This window comes from Tasmannia lanceolata, unplaced genomic scaffold (assembly GCF_043159265.1).
Source record: "Tasmannia lanceolata isolate RefF3 unplaced genomic scaffold, GAP_Taslan_0.1 ptg000012l, whole genome shotgun sequence".
Taxonomy (NCBI): domain Eukaryota; kingdom Viridiplantae; phylum Streptophyta; class Magnoliopsida; order Canellales; family Winteraceae; genus Tasmannia; species Tasmannia lanceolata.
Genome location: NW_027518689.1, coordinates 57,986,481 through 58,003,841, shown reverse-complemented (window position 1 = coordinate 58,003,841; position 17,361 = coordinate 57,986,481). Strand labels below are relative to the sequence as shown.

The 17,361-nt window shown below is 37.1% G+C and overlaps 2 protein-coding genes across 2 annotated transcripts; one reads left to right on the top strand and one right to left on the bottom strand.

Annotated features, from left to right (window-relative positions):
* Nucleotides 1-471: 471 nt before the first annotated feature.
* Nucleotides 472-2,915, bottom strand: LOC143887479 (Leucine-rich repeat protein kinase family protein). The gene is made up of 2 exons (XM_077391557.1): nt 1,634-2,915; nt 472-940 (listed from the first exon to the last, which is right to left on the bottom strand). Exons 1-2 carry the CDS (start codon nt 2,883-2,885, stop codon nt 567-569), a joined length of 1,626 nt encoding a protein of 541 aa, XP_077247672.1. The 5' UTR covers nt 2,886-2,915; the 3' UTR covers nt 472-566.
* A 3,258-nt stretch (nt 2,916-6,173) lies between these two features.
* On the top strand, nt 6,174-15,870 carry LOC143887478 (CO(2)-response secreted protease-like). Its single transcript, XM_077391556.1, has 11 exons — nt 6,174-6,342; nt 6,672-6,766; nt 6,878-6,975; nt 7,221-7,376; nt 8,382-8,493; nt 10,119-10,671; nt 10,863-10,963; nt 11,500-11,742; nt 12,437-12,551; nt 14,020-14,233; nt 15,216-15,870. The coding sequence occupies exons 1-11, from the start codon at nt 6,253-6,255 to the stop codon at nt 15,764-15,766; spliced, it is 2,328 nt and encodes a 775-aa protein (XP_077247671.1). The 5' UTR covers nt 6,174-6,252; the 3' UTR covers nt 15,767-15,870.
* Nucleotides 15,871-17,361: the final 1,491 nt, after the last annotated feature.

Sequence of the window (17,361 nt, the reverse complement as noted above, 5' to 3'; positions counted from 1 at the left end):
AACTAATTGAAAGAGTGTAAAATAAGAAATCCCATTATTGAAACAAAGGAATGCAGAAAATATCATTTCTAAGGCATACAAAAATACATGCGGCACCAAGAGAAATTATATGATGAATGGGCATACAAACTCCTATTTGTGGTACGACAGATAGTTTATCCAACAGCAGCATCTTAAAAGTGTTGTTCTGCTTTAGGATCAAATGACGAGTACGAATTTGTACGCGCATTCATCATATAATTTCTCCTAATTCCAATGCACTATTAGATAAAACTATTAAAGATTACAGTTGAAACTCTTGAATTCAAAAGCTAGCCTAGTTCGATTTTTCCCCTGTTTTTTCCAGCATCGAGTTGAGCTTTGTGAGTTACTCAATTTAGTTTTCGAATACTTAAATGAGTTTTGAGAACTCTTTCAAGATTCAAGTCTTTAAATAATGTGACAACGATTATAATTACATTAATACACAGGTTTTGGTACATAAGATTTGTCAAGAATAGATCATCTTCATGTGAACTCAAACCACAATGAGAGACATTACTTTGGCCTAATCCAACTTTAATTGTTCATCTTGACTGCATACGCCGATGTCCACCTCTTTCCTCATTCGCTCTGTGATGCGTAGGGGATGCTGAAACCAGTGAAGACTCATGAACTCCATTGATCATGTCGGAAATCTGAGCTATGGTCGGTTGCCGATTAGTGGAAATATCAGTACACGCCAATCCGATACCGATCACCTGCTTCACTTGCTCCATCTGCTTCACTTGCTCATGCGTGTTGCTCGTGCTCTTCAATCTCTCATCCATCACCTTTTGCACATGGGTCGGGTAATGCAGCCTCATCCACTCTACAAACCCTGTCTCTCCTCTCTCGAACTCTTGGCGTGGCCGCTTGTTTGCTACCATCTCTAACAAAAATACCCCAAACTTATAGACCTCTGAAATACCCAAAAAGAGGAAAATCAAAATAAAGAAATCAACTGTCTCATTGTGTTATTTATCCTGTTTTCTGATAATTATAGCAAACAAAATAACTTAACAAAAAAACACAAGGGTATCTCTTCTATTTTAAAACAATCAATATCATCTCATTATGTCAATTGGTATTTTTTTGTGATTATAACTACAAAAAAAAACCATACACAGATAAACACAAGGTCCTACCATCTAATTATTTACAAATTATAAAAAAAATAAAAATTCAAGGGTGTCTCATTGTGTAATTTAATCCTTTTCCTGATTATAACAACAACAAAAATAAGTTATTTAGACAAACACAAGGGTATCTCATCTATTTGTTACAAATTAAAGAAATCAAGGGTGTCTCATTGTATAATTTAATCTCTTTTCTGATTATTACAACAACAAAAAAACGTAATAAGACAAACACAAGGGTAGCTCATCTATTTTGGTACAAATTATAAAGAAACCAAGAGTGTGACATTGTGTAATTTAATATTTTCTAGGATCATAACAACCAAAAAAATATTACATAAATCACACAAGCATAATGACCTAAATTTCTTTAACAAATTATTAAGAAATCAAGGTATCTCTGTTTTGTAATTTAATCTTTTTACATTATTGTAAAAGAATAACTTTAGACTCGAGAAACACAAATTAAGGCTTACTCTTTGAACTACTAATCTGATCTCCAACCCTCAATCTCGATATTAATGGCTTTCGGTTCTCAGACAACAGAACAGTACTAGTCCTCAGTTCATACCCAACTTGAGGCCATTGATCCTGCAGATAAACCATTGCCCCTATTACTCCCATCAAGACCTTCATCCTCTGCTTCCATGGAGGCGAACCCGATAGCGACAGCCATCGCTCAACACTATCCACCTCACTCCATTTCGTGACAATACCCATTAATTCCCTATGATCACACCAACCCAAAACCTCAATCAAGTTATTATGCCTCAATTGAACAAGAATTCTGCATTCTTCAACAAATTCTGCACGGGATTCGCTCAAAATCTTCTCTCTGTTCATTTCAATTGCAACCTCAGTCCCATCTCTCAATACACCTTTATAAATCTCTACACTCCCATTCTTTACCAACAAATTCCTCTTTGAAAATCCTTCCGTTGCTGCCTTTAGCATAGCGGGTGTAAATCTATTCCCTCTCCGAAAAACCGATGGCAAAATATCAGGCCGCCTAAAACAGATCCACCCAAAACAACCCACAAACAGAATAACAAAAATTAGGAACCCAATTAATAAAATAATTGCCACTACATTGAACTTGCCACTATGATCATTCGCGAGAAGACCCGAATGCATAAAACTCGAAGAATTAAACCGTTGGAAGAACGGGTTCTGTGAAATGATATTGTTGCTTACAGAGAAGTGATTGTAAGACAGATTGAGAAATGTGAGATTGGTCAAATGGGTGAACCTTTCTATAGGAATTTCCCCTATAAAATTATTGTGACTTGCGTCAAGCGATTGAATTTGGGAACAGAAAAGGATGTCAGAAGGGAACGAACCCTCGAGCGAATTGTTTGAGAAATCAATGGTTAGGACTGTTAAGGGGCAGTACTTCCAAAAGAAGGTGAAGGATAAGTAGAGGGGTGCGATTAATGGGCGGGATTGGAGATCGATTTTCGTGAAAGAATTTTCACAATTTGGGTTTCTCGATTCGTTGCAGAGATGTTCTGCGACAATTGTTGATTTGAAGATGTCGGGAATGTCTGCGGGGGAAGAATCGCAGTATCGGAGTGATGGGTTCTCTGCGCAGTTTTTGTAGATTTTTTCTCTAAAATCTGGGGGTGGTTTTTGATTTAGATCTTCTATGATTGTTGCAGAGAGGACTGAGGATGTGGAGATTAAGATTAAGGTGAAGGAAAGGAGGGCAGTTGTAGAGATGAAAGCCATGGAGAAATTTCGAAGAGAGGAGAGGGCTCAGTTGCGGGGCGCCGGGGGGGGGGGGGGGGGGTTGGGGTGGAGATTTGAATTTGTAATGATAAGTTAGTTAACGGTTGAAGGGCTGAGTTTCACTAACATGCGCCTCGTTTTCACATTACACTTGGCATTGCACCAAACGGTATGAGGGCTACACATTTGATTGATCCAGACTGTTAATCTGATAGCCCGAGTCTTGTGTGTTTGTTGTTGTTAAATGTGAACTGTTGCTTTTGTGTAGAGCAATGATAAAAGATTAGATGTTAGGGTTTACTGATTGACTTTGTTTTTTGGCCATTAAGAAAGACAAATAAAGCCTATCAATTGGACGGCTTAGATCAAGCAGAGTGGGACCCACTACTTTACTTGGTAGGCGAGGTGTTGCACTTTGGATATATAATTTTTTATTACCCTATATATAACGGCTAGGATCATCTGAACACTGTGGGACCAGTGGGGTCTACCACCAAATCAGCATCTTCATCATGTAGGCTTGGTGGGGTGAAAATGGCCCTTTTAGCATTTTTTTTCATGCCCAATTAATGAATTGTGCTCTTCAACTCTTCTCATTCTCCACGTTTTCGAGCGGTCAAAACTGGTGGAACAAAATCATTTGACGGGACTCTGTTTTGCTTCAAGAATTTGTTGTTCAAACATTAACTTGAACGATCAATACCGATTTTGGGCATTCAAATCAAAGATTCATTCAATTCTAATGAGATGGGTTAGAAATACTTTTTACCAAAGCCGATCCTTCAAGCGCTTGCAATCCAACGACGTTCTTCACGGGCCTTGTTCTTCTCTTCCTTCTCCTCACCATTAGGCCTATGGGAAACCTCTCCTTGTGTATACTTTGTCAAGAAATAGATGGAACACTTAATGAGACTAAGAGGGACCAAGAGTCTCTTTATATAGACAATCAAGATCCCATAAAGCTTGTAAATTAGGCTAAATTCGTTTGGATCTCTAGGCATCAATTTGTTATAGTTATTTAAGCCAACGTACCTTCCAAAACGCTTCCAAATTCAAGAGTTCAACTTATTTTAATGAAAGGTTGCTAAAATGGAAGGCCACACACACGTTTAGCAACTCTGAACGTGGAATTCTATGATTTAGAAAGTCTAAATCATGGAAATACGACGACTTTAGAAACTCCAAAATTTGGAAAATGTCTAACAGAATTAAGCAGTTTTAGCTACTCAGAATTTTAGGATTCAGAGAAATGGGTGGAATGAGCCTTGTTTTGACAAATGTCATCATTCATTTTTATTAATTCTACATAAAAAAAAATCAGAATAGTTTAAGAACACGCCCTAATCTCATGCATATGTACAACCTCTAGATTGAAGGCATCGCAAGAGATGGGCGTGCCAAATTATTATTTTGACAATGGCACTGCAACTACCCATTCATTAGCCAACCATCAACTATTTTAGCCATGTCTTCAGTGGGTTTTTTTTAAGGCCATTTAATCTGGATTGTTGTATGTTTATGCTTTGTAATGCTTTTGTATTGATCTTGACCAGACATTTAGAATGAACAGATCGTTGCAATATTTGAGGAGTGAACCATCCAAGGTGAGGTTGAAATATATACTTCATGAATTAGAATTTCTCATGAAAGACACAAGTAGGTACTCCTTGAAATTTCGGTTAGGAAACTTTACAGTTTACTAAAATATCCCATTTAATTTGCTTTATTCTATTTATTTTTCCTCTAGTTTATTCTAAACATAATGTGTATTCCACAGTTTTATCGGTAACCTGTGTGATTGGGTTTTGTTTTCCATGGAAGACTTCAAAGTGATAAGGGGTTTTGTTAAAAGAATTAGAACAGTTGATCTTTGGGTCATCACAATGTAAAGTGAAGCCCTCTCTGTGAATTACTTCTATCAAGGGGTGAACTATGTGTATATCAAGCTATAAGAAGCATGGGAATATGGGTATTGTGTGTTTCAGAGAGAGAGAATGATTAAAAGGGAGAAATGAAGATAGATTGCTAACAATGACTAAAGGACTAAGGAGGATTATATTCTATTGGAAGTTTCCTTCAAGTCATTGATCGCATTGATGAGTGTGGTTGACGCCTTCACCTTTTCCCAAATTTAGATCTCCAAATTCGAGTCCACACACCTTGTCTTCATCATTTTTCAAAAGCTACTTCATAACAACACGACCCCACCTCAAACAAGAAACCGAAAGAACAATAAAGAATACAAAAGAAAAATAAAGATGAGGGAAGAAGAAAATGAAAGAGATGAGAGAAAAGAAAAGGAAAATGCACATGGGGACAGTGAAGCTTGTGGAGCTGATTCTTCTTTACTTATATCCAAAAGAGATGTTTACTTGCATTTCAAGTCTATATGGAATAATTTTTAAAAAATTAATAATGCAGAAATAAATATTCTTGGGTTGATTGAAATGTAACTTTTCTTCTGATATAATAACAGTAACTTTTTGACTTATGAGTATCCAAACTTCCATGCATTATTATAAGGAAGAAAATGATAGGAAGATATTATTAAAAAAGAAAAGAATAACAGTATGCCCATGCAACCAAGATATATTTATTATTACCATTTCTATTAGAAATAGGAATATGTAAATCCCCTCTATTATATTGACTAATGAACCTCTAAATCACACTATCATTCACCTTTTGACTCAAAATAATAACAAAAATCATAGTATATATCATTCACCTTTTGACTCAAGGGAAATTACTTTGCAAAAATATGGTCCTTCTGTTTTATTTGAAAAAAAAAAACTAAAAATGTATTGTATTTTTGTTATTAGAGAAACTACAGAGATTTTCAAACTACTTCAAAATGGTTGAAAATGAAATAATCTTGGTAGATAAATTCACGACTCTTCATAAAGCATAATACAAATAAAATAAGGGATTTCTGCCAATATTTTTCAAAAAAATTAAGGGCCTGTTTCTTTTTCTTTTTTTTCCCCTTCTTTGAATTATTCAAGGAAAGCAAATCAAGGGAACATCTCTAATTACATTAAAAATGATGATTGGGCCTCCAAAAAATAAAAAAGAAAAATTTGTACATTACACCACAAACTAGAGCCAATGTAAATGAATAAACACAAAAAGGTAGGAAAGAAAAATTTTAATTTAATTTTAAAAATAAATAAAGAAAAGTTTGTACTTAAGCATCTCATAAGAAAGAGCTTTACAGTATCACAGATGCTTTTACTCTCCATGAATCAAATTCTCTTGTTGTAAAAAGCTTGTCTTGAAACTCCACTACAAATGGGTATTCCAATAGCAAATCCTTCATCCAAGTTCTGTCCTTCTCACAACCCATTTCAGTTGAGCTCTTTCCATCATGTATTTTTCTGTGGCCAGTCTCCTGCAAGTAGTCTTTCTCACTTTCTCATGTCTTATCTTCCATGGCACTTCAAATCAGACTCCAAAGGTATGAAAATATGGGTTTCATCTAACCCAAGTTTCAAAATCTTGTGCCCCATAAAATGATTGGATTATCTTGTTTAGAAAGCATCATAACATGCATTGTCTAACTCTTTGAATTGGGTCTACCATCTGTTTTAGAATTGAATTTAAAACTAACTGCAATTAAAATTTGGAATCAATCCCTGATTCTTAGTGGGTTTGATCTGCATTAATGCAACTCCTCTTTCAAAATTAACATCTTCCTTTAATCTCTCTAATCAATGTTATGAAAAATTTTGAAATTCTAACAACTCTGCGATTTCTTATTTTTTGTAAAATAAAATAAAATTGCAGGCTTATGTTGTTTACATGGGGAGTTCTTTTAATAGTAATACAGAAGGAGAATTAGAAGCATCTTACTTGCAAAGACTATCCTCCATCGTTCCAAGGTTCTTTCTTTAACATATAATTAAAATTGATTAGATAGAAGAACAAAACCAATAAATACAGCAATGTTAACACCTGGGTTTTTGCTGTTTTTGTTTTTCTTGAATTTACAGTGAGGAGAGTGAAAGACTATCTCTAATCCATAGTTACAGTCATGCTTTCAATGGGTTCTCTGCCATGCTTACAGAGAAGGAAGCTGCTATATTATCCGGTAATAATAATAATTCTCCTATTTTAAGAAATGATATATTTGTCCCCTTCTCTTCCCCAGCCACCCCCTTTAGTGTAAAAAGAGCAGCAATAAATACACTGGAGGAGTGGCCTGGGAAAGAAAAGGGGGCGAAGGAAAATAATTATTTTGCCCTTCTAACTTTGTGCTACAATCCATGGTGCAAGTTAGCAAATGCCCATTATTCAGTTTATGAGGCTTTTTTTTTTTTTTTTTTTTGGATGCAGGCCATCCTGGAATTGTATCAGTTTTTCCGGACCCAATTCTCCAACTCCATACAACTCGTTCATGGGAATTCCTGGAAACTGATTCCAACGGAATCCCATTGAAGCACAAATATATTAAAGAATCCGGTGATGTCATAATTGGAATTGTTGACACGGGTGAGTCTTTTTCTTTTCTTTTCTTTTTTTCCATTTCTAATATATTTATGGAGAAAATATAAATCGTTTACTTCAGTAAAACATAGTCAAAGTCTAACGTGCGCCGTTTGCAACGGTTGTGTTTCCGCAGCTGCCCTACATATCTAGAGAAGTGATATATTCTCCCCGTTTTCCACTTGGGACAGCCCTCCTAGTGTATTTATAACCATAGTTTTAAATTTCGACCGAAATCTGAAATTTCGGACCGAAATTGGGAATACCCGAAACGCTGCTTTATTTCATCCGAAATTTTGAAAATTTTCGACCCAAAATTCTTGATTTTTTTAATTATATAACATTTTCCTGGACTGAAATTTGGTTTTAAATATAATATTATTTTTAATTGGTGTATTGGATTTCGGCCGAAATTTCAAATTTTTGGCTGAAATTCCAGTTTCGGTGAGGACCGAAATGCATCCCCGAAACCGAAATTTGAAACCATGTTTATGACTACTCTTTTACACTGGAGTGGGCTGTCTAAATTAAAAATACAGGTGGGGAATATATATATCAATTTCCCATATCTAAGTGATCAACTTGTTGGTCCCACCAATTGTCGACTAACACTTCTGGCTTAGATCTGCGGAACAAAGCAAAGTAGAAATCTAACGTACGCCGAGGGCGACACAAAGTACCCAATGATCCTAACCTTTACATGGTTGCATCATAGGCTTTTCATGTGCTTCATTAAAGCCGACGATTTTGTGCCTCTTGCCATTCCTTTCGGTGACCAACTGGTTGTTGGGACCCACAGCCTAACATGTGAAATTTGTGGGGCCTCTAGATTCTTTGGGTCTCATGTCTACTTGATTCTTCCTTGTCTTATTCATTACGTCATCGAACAATTCAAGGATTATTTGTCGAATTTTTTTGTAGCCCTAATTATTTTCTTAGATTTCCATCTACATATGAGATTTTAATTAAACTATTGTCATTTTTCTAATGGTTTATATTTAATTGATACAGGAATTTGGCCAGAATCTCCAAGTTTTGGAGATGCAGGAATGGGGGAAATCCCTTCTAAATGGAAAGGAATTTGCATGGAAGGGTCTGATTTCAGAAAATCTGATTGTAACAGGTGATCAATGATATCTTTACTCCCCCGTTTTTATATTGGCACCCCTATATATTATTTACACCTCTGACTGGTGGCTACAATTCAAGAAGAAACTATCAATAAATGTTAACAAACCCAATTGGCTACAATTCTACAAGCAACTATCAGTAAATGTCAAGAGACTCTGGATCTTTTGGATCATTCTCTAAATGGGTGGAACTGAGATGATGTGGGTTCATCGGAGTATCTCATGTGGGGAATAGATACAACTAGGGGTGTAAATGGATATTCGGAAATTTGATTACCGTCCGCATCCGAATCCGTTTAAAGCGAATATTATCCGAATCCGTTTCAAGCGGATATTATCCGAATTCGTTTATGAGATATCCGGCTCATAGCGGATGCAAATCTGGTAAATGGTATATCCGATCCGTTTAACATCCGAATCCGAGAAGTAAATCCTTTTTATTTATTATTAATAATATCATTAATGTTTATTTTTAGTAATGACACACTATCTTTTGTTTCTAAAAGAAAAGTGAATTTTCTTTTTAGAAAAAAAAAAACAAAAATAGCCCAAACCCATTCCATCATACACAAAAAAAAAGGAAAAATCCAAAGACCACTACCAACTCTATCAACCATCCCCACCGCCTCCCTCTCTCTCTGCCTTTGTTTTAAAAGGAAGAAGAGGATCTCATATATTTTAGGGTTTGAGAGTTTATTTTTTGAAGAGAATGTAGAGGTCTAGTTTTAGGGTTTGGAAAATTCATTGAGTAAGAAGGAGAAAAAAGATAAAGTGCTGCAATAAAATGTTTGAATTTACCGGATAAATGGATACGGATAATATCCGAATTCGAACAATATCCGGCGGATACGAATTCGGTAATAGATATTAAATATCCGTCGAATCCGAATCCGAATTCGGATGGTGTAAACTGTAATCGAATTCGGATATAGCCATATCCACTCCGAATTCAATCCGTTTACACCCCTAGATACAACCCTTAATTAATTTGATGGGACCGAGAAACACTTTTAGGAAAATCCTACAAAGCATATCCAATGGTGGCGCCCATAGATATGCATGCTGTGGAGACATGCTTGTTAGGGATGTTTCCAACAACCCTCTCTCTATACATAGAGTCGTATGTTAAATTTTACTTCATAATCATAGGGGAAAAAAAGTACTCCTGTTTCTTTTGTAAAATAACAAGGGAAATGATGAATGCTGATCCCTATGTAGTCATTGATACACTACTGCTGCTAGGTGTCCCAAGTGATGAAAAGGGGCGCATTTATCATTTCCCAATAACAATCATACCCCTATTTTGGTATAACCTTTTGCTCTGTTTCTTTCAACGTAAGTTTGGCATGAAGCAAATTTTACACCCATTTTTAGTGATAAAATAGGGGAAGTGATAAATCGAGCCCCATATATCTTAAATCGGACCCCCTATGTGTCTATCTCTCTCCTCCGAGAGAGGGGTCGATTTAAGATATATGGGGGTCGATTTATCACTGCCCAAAAAAGGTGTGCAATTTGTTTTATACTAATTTTACATCCGAAGAAACGGAACCAAAAAGAAATCCTGCTATACTTTTTGTATGTTTTTAAATAAACCCCACATTTGCCATGTTTGCAGGAAATTAATAGGGGCAAGATACTATGACATCCAAGACAACTCCATCCCACGACAATCTAGCAATGCCAAGGGCCATAAAACAAAATCCATTGGCTCACCAAGGGATACTGTTGGCCACGGGACCCACACCGCATCTACCGCGGCTGGAACCTTAGTCCACAATGCTAGCTATTACGGGCTAGGACGTGGGACCGCAAGGGGTGGGTCCCCTTCAAGCAGGCTGGCAATGTACAAGGCCTGCTCACTAGAAGGTTGTTCTGGCTCCACATTATTGAAGGCCATTGATGATGCTATCAAAGATGGGGTGGACATAATCTCAATTTCTATAGGGATTAGCCCAATTTTCCAATCTGATTTCCTAAATGATCCCATATCCATTGGAGCATTTCACGCTAGCCAGAACGGGGTCCTAGTGGTTTGCTCAGGTGGGAATGATGGGCCGGATCCTTTTACTGTGGTCAATGCAGCTCCATGGATCCTCACAGTTGCGGCTTCTAATATTGATAGAGACTTCCAATCTAATATACTTCTTGGCAATGGATATGCCTTCAAGGTAAAATGGCGACAATATTCATTGCTATTATCAATATCATAGTAATTATTGCTTAAAATTATTCTTTCTTTCAGCAATTCCATTTTATTATAGATGGTAATGTTACTGTAGTGTCTTAGAGCGTGAAGTCAAGTTTTTTTGAAGAATTTATAGGTTCTTGTGTAAAAAAATTTCTTTTTTTTCTCTCCAAGGGATCTGCAATAAACTTCTCCAACCTAACTCGCTCAAAATTTTACCCCCTTGTTTTTGGAACTGGAGCTGCTGCAAAATCCACTCCTCTGTCAGAGGCAAGGTAATCCTCCCATTACTAGTTACTAGTATATATATGGTATCATATTGTTTTGAGGAATGAGATACAAGGGAGCCCTTGCATAAAGAGCCAAACAAAAGGCTCTTGATTGGATCCACTTGTATCTATCATTGCTCTATTGTTTTTTATATTATCATCATCATCCTCCTCATCTAGTTGTTGTTGTTGTTAAATAAAATATTTGCCCCCTTTTCTTCCCTGGGCCATCCCCTCATAATGTAAAAAGAGCGTCATAAATAGACTAAGAGGGTGGCACGGGAAGAAAACGGGTCGAATAAATCACCTCCCTATTATTATTATTATTATTATTATTATTAGGGCGATGATTTTTTCACCCTTTCTGCACCCCCTTGTCACGCGATTTGACCTCGAAAAGCGTTAAAGTCTACCACAATTCACGTGAAAAGGGGGGCGCATAATCCTACCGGGGCAAAAAAATCATCTCCCTTATTATTATTATTATTATTATTTTGAGATATTTTTTTTCTCTCATTTGTGTCATTGTGATTGAAATATAGCAACTGCTACCCCGGATCATTAGATGCCGAAAAGACGGCTGGGAAAATTGTAGTTTGTTTGGACAGTGATTCGACGGTTTCAAGGCGTGTAAAGAAATTAGTTGCAGAAAATGCTCGAGTAAAAGGGTTGATTCTTATTGACGAGCTCGAGAAAGGGGTGCCATTTGATTCTGGTTTATTTCCTTTCTCAGAAGTTGGGGAAGTTGTTGGAAGTCAGATACTTAAATACATAAACTCTACAAAGTAAGTGTGTTCTTTTTGCGAAATAAAAAGAAGAATAATTAATCAATTAATTTGATGATATTTTTTGTATTTTTAGGGGCTTTTGTAAAAAGAGAAATTATACCGACGCGAAGTCAAGTGTAGGCGGCATGATAAAAGTACTCAATTGATATTTGAATATTTGATCCAACAGCATACTCTTAAAAAGTGGTCTGCTGTTGGATCAAATATCATGGGCTGTACCGCCCACACTTGACTTCACGGCCGGGCACCATATAAATTCTCTTGTAAAAAAGCCCATACAAACCATCTGTAATTTAAAAGTTAAAAATTATAATTAAGCCCCTCTTTATTATGTAATCTAGCCAATTTGGCGGAAAGCCATTTTACGGCTGACTTTTGCATGAGAGAACATCCACTCAATTTTTGCTAGATTTTGTCTCATTCATTTAATTCATCTGAGGCGGGGTTCTCTGGTGCAAAACTCGGCCGTGAAATCGCTTTCCGATAAATTGCCTAGCCAGTCCGAAGTAAAAATGATAAAATGATGTATTTCCTCCCGTGGAGATGAATCCTAAGGCTCAAATTAGACCTTGAAGTGCACAGTTGCATTAGGACCAAAACACAATGCGCAATTTAAGATATTTCTTTATTGATTTTGCTACTGTACACCGATCGGTGGGGAAGGCTTAAAATTGTTTCACCTTGAAAACAGGAATCCAACGGCCACAATTCTTCCATCCTATGATATAGAGAAGTTCAAACCAGCACCGGTTGTAGCTTATTTCTCATCCCGAGGTCCTGGAGGGCTCACAGAAACCATTCTCAAGGTGCATTTTTTCGCCTTCGTATACATACATACATATACACACGTTCATCCAAACATGCAGGATCCCTCATAAAGCCAAATGTATAGTTTAGATTGATTTTCTATAAGCCTATGGAATATGTTACTTTCTCTTTTTTGGGTTGGTAAGCTGGGATTGAACCTCCGACATCCTTGACCATTGAGTTAGAGGCTCAATTCCAAGAATATGTTAATTAGGGAAGTGATATTTACACCCCTTTTGATCACTAGGGACACCCAGCGCCAGTGTATCAATGACTAAAAGGGGGCTAATGTACTTGACTTCAGAAAAATCTAATGGGTTTGATTGCCCCGTACACTGGCGCTGAGTGTCCCTAGTGATCAAAAGAGGCGTAAATATCACTTCCCGTTAATTATTGTGCCGATTAGTATGTACATAATTTTTTAAAAGGTAAATTTCGTATACACCCGAGATTTAACTTTACGCGGGGTCCATTTTACAGTCTACATTAACATGGTCACGAGTGGAACACTTTTCTAGGAAAGAACATGGAAAGTTGGTATTTGATGCTTTTTTCGATTGTCAAATCACTTTATCCATAAAAAAAAAAAAGAAGTGGGTGAAAAAATTTGGATGGATCAAGCAACTTGGCGGTCAATAATTCACTTTCCATGTTCTTTTCTAATGCAACCAAACGGACTGTAGAGCATTAAGATAATTGAAGGCAAGTGATAAATCGACCCCCCAAAATGATAAATCGACTCCCCATGTGTCTAGCTCTCTCCTCTTTCTCTCTCTCTAACCCAGAGGAGAGAGAAAGACACATGGGGAGTCGATTTATCACTCCCCTAATCAAAAATATACTCATACCCACCTTTTTTCTAAAAAACAGTAGGACCAAAACCAATTTAATTTGACTTATCCTTTGAGACACACTACTTGATGAAATACAATTCTGAAAACAGCACACATATGTAGATAAATGCATGTTTACATACACAGCATATTTTATATGGGAAATGATATATGCGCCTCATTTTCTTCTCTGGGTCACCCCCTTGTAGTGTGAAAAGAGTAGTCATAAACAGGGTGGGGCCTACCATTCTACACCTCATGTTTTAATTTGGTTGGCCTACCATATCGAATCAAACCCATGCATAGGCTGTGGTCTACCGTTTTAAATCTCAAGATATTGATGGAATGGGCCAACGTTTTACACCTCAAGTTTTGGTGGGTGGGGCCCACTATCTTTACCCAGACCCATGCATAGGGTGTAGCCACCATTTTACCCTTAATGTTATTGATAATGTAGGGTCCACCATCTCCATCCAAACCTATGCATTAGAGTGGACCCCGTTTTACACCATGTTTTGAAGGTGCAGGGCCTGTAATTTTACACCATGCATAAGAATTCTGGTTTTATATATGCATTTACGTACATAGAACAGAACACTTTATATACAATCTCAAAACACATTCTATTTGACAGCCCGATGTAATGGCTCCCGGAGTTGGCATACTAGCCGCGGCAATTCCGGCGACTGAATCAGGGGAAATTCACGTGGGGGTGAAACCGTCGAGCTTTATCATCAAATCAGGAACATCTATGGCTTGCCCACATGTCACGGGTGGGGCCGCATTGGTAAAATCGGTGCATCCAAATTGGACTTCTTCCATGATCAAGTCAGCCCTTATTACGACAGGTAAATTATTCTGTCGTAATTTTATTTTCCGGTTTCTTACGGGCCGCACGTGGTATAGAAATTTTGGCATTGCCATTTTTATAGCAATCTTTTATTTTTTGTAGTATATTAATTTCTAAGTTTTGAAGAAAGCTAGGTTCTTGATTTTGAAAGGGATATTAATCCCCCAAAATTAATAGTATATATTAGAACATTTGGGCTGGTTGGAATGAACAAAGGTTTATTTTGGCTTAAGAAGATTATCCAAACAAGAAAATGCAAATTTCATCTACTGAAGAAATTTTAGTGGCTTCGTAATGTATTTGAGTTTTTTTTGGTAGTTCATCTTCTTTTGTTTCACTTTTCCTGAAAATGAAGTCATTTTCAAGGAAAGAAAAATAAAAGGGGGTGCAAATATCATTGACATTGGAGTAGTCTTCCTAGCTATCATTGTGTCTCTAGTGAAATAATATCTGTGACATGATGTGTACTGAACCAATCCTCAACTATACTCTGTTGCATGCACCATACGAATGGTATGAAGAGGATGATCTAATTGGAATGTTAAATGGGAAATGATAAATCTAACCCTTTATTTACTAAGGCCATACCCATCTAGTGATTTTATAACTATGAAAAAATGTCACAAAAACACTCGAGGAGGACATGGTTAAAACAAGGGGTGCAGTTATGATTAGCCTTGTTATAAATAGGAAAGCAAATTTCCATTGATGGGTGATGGGCCCCACCACAAGATGACATGGATCTACCTTCTATATGCAATACAACAATGCCACATCATAATATGGTGGGTACTGGAATGTAAATTTCAAATGGGTAGACACCATCCAAGCTTTAACTAAAATATGAATAGCCTGAACCCGGGTTTGGTCCTAGTAGAAGGTTAGTTATGGACCCGATTAGCCAATGGACCCAGATTGTTGCCAACCCTAATAATGGGCTTCATCTACTAATCTTACCAATTTTTTTGTCATTTATGCAGCCACAGTATCAAGCAACATTGGAAAGCCCTTAACAAATAGCTCAGCCATGTATTCAAGCCCACACGAAATGGGCTCAGGAGAAATAAGCCCATTCGGGGCCCTTAACCCAGGCCTAGTTTATGAAACCACAACAAAAGACTATCTCTATTTCCTCTGTTACTACGGCTATAACGAGAAGCTCATAAGGTCAGTCTCGGGCAGCAACTTTAGCTGCCCGGCCAACTCTTCGGAGGACCTCATTGCCACCCTCAATTACCCATCCATCTCCATTAGCAATCTTAATGGACAAGGGGCCGCCCGGATGGTCACTAGGACCCTAACCAATGTGGGGCCCATTAATTCTACGTACGTGGCCCACATGTACGCCCCTTCCGGATTGACAGTGAAGGTGCGGCCGGAGCGGCTCATTTTCTCGCCGACTTTGAAAAAAGCGTCTTTCACGGTGACATTTTCCGGCAAGGGTGCGAAGAAGGGATATGGATACGGGTCAGTGACATGGTCTGATGGCTTTCACAACGTTCGCACAGTGTTTGCTGTGAATGTTGTATAGGCTTATAAACCTTTTTTGTTTTTGAAAACGAAATAAAGTCATGCATGTGACATGTATGTTTTGATATTAGAAATTAAAGGAGAAAAAGGCGTTTAAACTTTAAAGTTGGAAATTGTTGTAGGGAAATGATATTCCCCCCCTCTCCCTGCTTTCTCATTCCTTGTGTTTGTTTGTTTGTTTTTTTCCTTGAAAATAACTTGCAAAAGAGGTGGAAATGATGTGATTGGTAAGTTTTGATCTTTGAAATTGAAGGAGAAAAAGACATTTTACAGTTGCAAAATGTTATTTGGAAATGACTGGAAGTACACAGGGAACAACAACAGATATCGAATACCTTATATGCATTTCCTCGATAAGAAAATGTCATGCAATATAAAAGAAGTAAATATAAGAAGAGAGCATAAGTAAATAGCAACCACAACATGTTCAAATTAGTCTCCATGATGTGAACATGTGGTATCCAAGGGAGCGATAATACCCCCCACCCCTTCCAACTTGATTCCCTGTTTTCTTTTTCTAGGAGAAAACTTAAACCCAGGAATAAAAAATCTCGAGTAAATAAGTTAACCAACTAGTGGAAAACTTATTTTAGGGGGAAAGTTTTTTCTAAAAAGGTAGAGACCATACATCCAAATATGCCCACTTCTAATTACAAAACTATAAATTTATAAAACGAGAAGAGGAATGGATATATCATTTCTTAATTTATTTGATCTATTTCATGTAGAATAGGAAAATGTGGGTAGCAGAGTTCCAACTCCAGATTCTAAACGCTTCAGTTTAAGAGTTTTCATCAAAGTGAATAGAGGCCACAAAGCTTCTCAACTGAAGGGTTTAGGATCATGTGAACCTCGAGTTCATAGATTCAATCCTAGCTTACCAACCCACAAAGAAAAGATTTAGGATCATCCAACACCCATTTTTTTAGCACAGCCTACCTAGACAGGGCCCAAAAAATGAATGGCACCACCTGTAAAGCCACCTTTCTTTGGCCAGAGTATTGTATAAGTCTTGAAAAGGAAGGGTAAAGCTAAGTTTCATAGTATGGTTGGATCATAATCAGCAAAACTCCGTTCTAAACGACGTTTTTTTTTTTTTTTTTCCAAAACAAAAACGCGTTTTATTGGTGTGCCCGATTAAAACTCCGTTTTTTTAAGCAAACGTTTAAACACGTTTTTTTGGCCAAATTCCCAATTTTAACCCCACAATATTTTTTAAATGATAAAATTTCCATTTTTTTACTACGTTTTTTTAACCAGTAACGCATTAAACTCAAATTTTTGCAGTCCCGTGTTTTTGCCGTATCACGTTTTGCTAACTATGGGTTGGATCGAAGGTGGTATACTTTCATCGGCAACCATTCTTGAAGAACCCAGTCAATGATGACCATTACTTTCATCTGCATCAAAAAGCGATGAAATAAGAGAAGTGATAATTGAGTTGACAGATTAAACGTTACAGGGAATGAGATGACAAACTTGAGAGAAACAAGTAGTTAAAGTAGGTTCTTCTATGAGAAGATCGGGAAATTCTGGAACCAAATTGTGGCAAAAAATGAGCTAAAGTGCTCATTGAATTGAGAAGTTACGCAACTT